Here is a 2830-nt window from a genome sequence, read left to right on the forward strand (position 1 = left end):
GTGTGTGTGTGTGTGAGAGTGCGTGTGTGCGTGTGTGTGTGTGTGAGAGTGCGTGTGTGCGTGTGTGTGTGTGTGAGAGTGCGTGTGTGAGAGTGCGTGTGTGTGTGCGTGTGTGAGAGTGTGTGCGTGTGTGAGAGTGTGTGTGTGTGTGTGAGAGTGCATGTGTGTGTGTGAGAGTGCGTGTGTGTGTGTGAGACTAATGCGTGTGCTGTGGCGCTGCAGGAGGTGTGAGTGTTCAGCGTCTGGATTCAGCTGCTGTCAGAACCTACTCCTGCTGATCGTCTCAGGTGAGTCTCCATCACATGATCTGAACACGAGCTTCTACAGATCCTTCCTCTCGTTTACTGCTGAACGAGTCTTTGAAAGACCATGGAAATACATCCGTTAATCAAGCGTTTTATTCGATGAAAACAACAAATGGTACAAATGTTCTATTATTTGACCAATTGAAAATTTGTATTGCGTTTTGTTTCTGAAATCTGAACGTGCTGAATGATGTCGAGGTTGTTCTGAAGCTCTTAAAGGAACCTGCGGCTGCTCTGACGGGATGACTGCAGTCTCTCAGATACATCTGGCCCATATTTAAAGCCAGCATGCATAGTAGTCTCCATTAGTAGACGAGGCGTCTGGTTGGCGCTCGTGTTCAGCTCCGGTTGCTTTGTGAAGGTGTTCTGGTGTTTCTAGCACTCGTTCAGCACAAACACATGCTCTCAGAAACACTTCTGCTCCTGCTCCAGCCGGCCGTTTGCTCTCTCACATGTGCTTTCTGAACAGCACTCAGAATCATAACAGTTCTTACCTGTTATTATAGTCAGTTCTTCATGCTTCTGCTGTGGGATTCTGAAGAATGAAATTCTGCTGAACTGATATGTTCTCATTCTCTGACTCTAGAATAAAGTTACAAATATTTTGCATTCCCAGAAACACTGATAATGTTCTCATCTCTTTTTCTTAAGATTGTTCTAAAGACAGAACTTTGATTTTGAATTCCTGAACAGATTGTTCGTAAAGATCATTTTAATATTGAGCATTACAGCATAACTCTAGCCATAAAGACATTGCATATTACTATTACTGCTGTGAAGCGAACAGGACTTCATCTTCAGCACATAACATCGCTAAAGCCTGTTCCTTCCGCCTCAAGAAAATAGTTGAGATATTTCGGCACTGAAGAAAATTCTTCTGAACTTCTTGGACTTTATCTTAAGGTTTTAACTTCTTTCTTAAGAACGTGCATGTGTATCGCTCTCATTCCCGTGGTATTTCCTGTTCCTGTGTGTCTGTTTCCTGTGCGCCGGTGACGTCCCGTGTGTGTTTGGTCCTGCAGGTGCAGCAGAAGCGGACGAGGCCCGTCGGGCTGGAGTTTCAGAGGATGAGGATCGGTTTGGTTTCTGTCACAGACCCGTGATCCGTCAGAACTCTGTCAGCGTCTGCCAGCAGAAACGTTAGATTCGACGCCTCTATTCATGTAAACTGAGGGACGTTCACTAATTTAGCAGTGTCTCGTATCGACTTTTGCTTGATTTTATTTGGTCACCTTTTAATTCTGGCGTCCTAATCCAGTTCAACTCTTTTAGCTGTAATTTATGTATCACAAGTCCAAAGTTTGTACATTTCCGTCTGTAGACGTAATCTAACTTTTATCATTCTCTGTGAGTATTTTTATCCGCTACTTATTCCTTTTGTTTAATTCATCCGGCTAAAAGTACTTTGTGTGATTTATCTTAACTTTGCTCTTCTCTTAATTGATTTTCCCCTGTTGATTGTGAGAAAGTGGCCCGAATCAATGGCGTTGCGTGAATATCTGGGTTGGTACGTGTTTTATATCCTCTGATAACAAATCAAACCCTTGGATAAGCCATCATTTGTAATAATTATGAGGGCTATTTTTAATACATCTTTCTACAGATGTGATCATGATGCAAGGTTTTTCTAGCATCTGTTTCTGAAAGTCGCTGTTTATCCATTCCCTGTGCTGCGTTAGAGGTGTGTGTGACTGTGACAGTGTGTGTGTGTGTGTGTGTGTGTGAGACGTTGACTGAGTGAGTGAGTGAGTGAGTGAGTGTGTGCGTGCGTGCGTGTGTGTATGTGTATGTGTATGTGTGACTGACTGTGACAATGTGTGTGTGTGTGTGAGACGTTGACTGAGTGAGTGAGTGAGTGAGTGCGTGCGTGCGTGTGTGTGTATGTGTATGTATGTGTGTGTGTATGTGTATGTATGTGTGTGTGTATGTGTATGTATGTGTGTGTGTATGTGTATGTATGTGTGTGTGTATGTGTATGTATGTGTGTGTGTATGTGTATGTATGTGTGTGTGTATGTGTATGTATGTGTGTGTGTATGTGTATGTATGTGTGTGTGTATGTGTATGTATGTGTGTGTGTATGTGTATGTATGTGTGTGTGTATGTGTATGTGTATGTGTGACTGACTGTGACAATGTGTGTGTGTGTGTGAGACTGACAGTGTGTGTGTGTGTGTGTGAGTGTGAGTGTGTGTGTGACTGTGACAGTGAGTGAGTGAGTGTGTGTGTGAGACTGACAGTGTGTGTGTGTGTGTGTGTGTGAGACTGACAGTGAGTGTGTGTCTGTGACAGTGTGTGTGTGAGAGACTGAGTGTATGTGTGTGCGTGCGTGAGACTGACTGTGTGTGTGACTGAGTGAGTGTGTGTGTGTGTGTGTGACAGTCAGTGAGTGTGTGTGTGACTGAGTGAGTGTGTGTGACTGTGACATTCTGTGTGTGTGTGACTGTGAGTGTGTGTGTGTGTGTGAATGTGAGTGTGTGTGTGACTGTGACAGTCTGTGTGTGTGTGTGTGAGTGAGTGAGTGAGT

At 43.9% G+C, this 2830-nt stretch overlaps 1 protein-coding gene across 1 annotated transcript in view; it reads left to right on the forward strand.

The window, feature by feature from the left end:
* ppfia1 (PTPRF interacting protein alpha 1) overlaps positions 1 to 2059 on the forward strand; it is a 29825-nt gene extending 27766 nt beyond the window's left edge. The window contains exons 30-31 of the mRNA XM_016516336.1: positions 223 to 287; positions 1328 to 2059. Of these exons, the coding sequence (XP_016371822.1) occupies positions 223 to 278 (56 nt within the window). The 3' untranslated portion in view covers positions 279 to 287; positions 1328 to 2059. The remainder of the gene's footprint in view (positions 1 to 222; positions 288 to 1327) is intronic.
* Positions 2060 to 2830: the final 771 nt, after the last annotated feature.

This window comes from Sinocyclocheilus rhinocerous, unplaced genomic scaffold (assembly GCF_001515625.1).
Source record: "Sinocyclocheilus rhinocerous isolate Xijiao unplaced genomic scaffold, SAMN03320098_v1.1 scaffold1499, whole genome shotgun sequence".
Classification (NCBI taxonomy): domain Eukaryota; kingdom Metazoa; phylum Chordata; class Actinopteri; order Cypriniformes; family Cyprinidae; genus Sinocyclocheilus; species Sinocyclocheilus rhinocerous.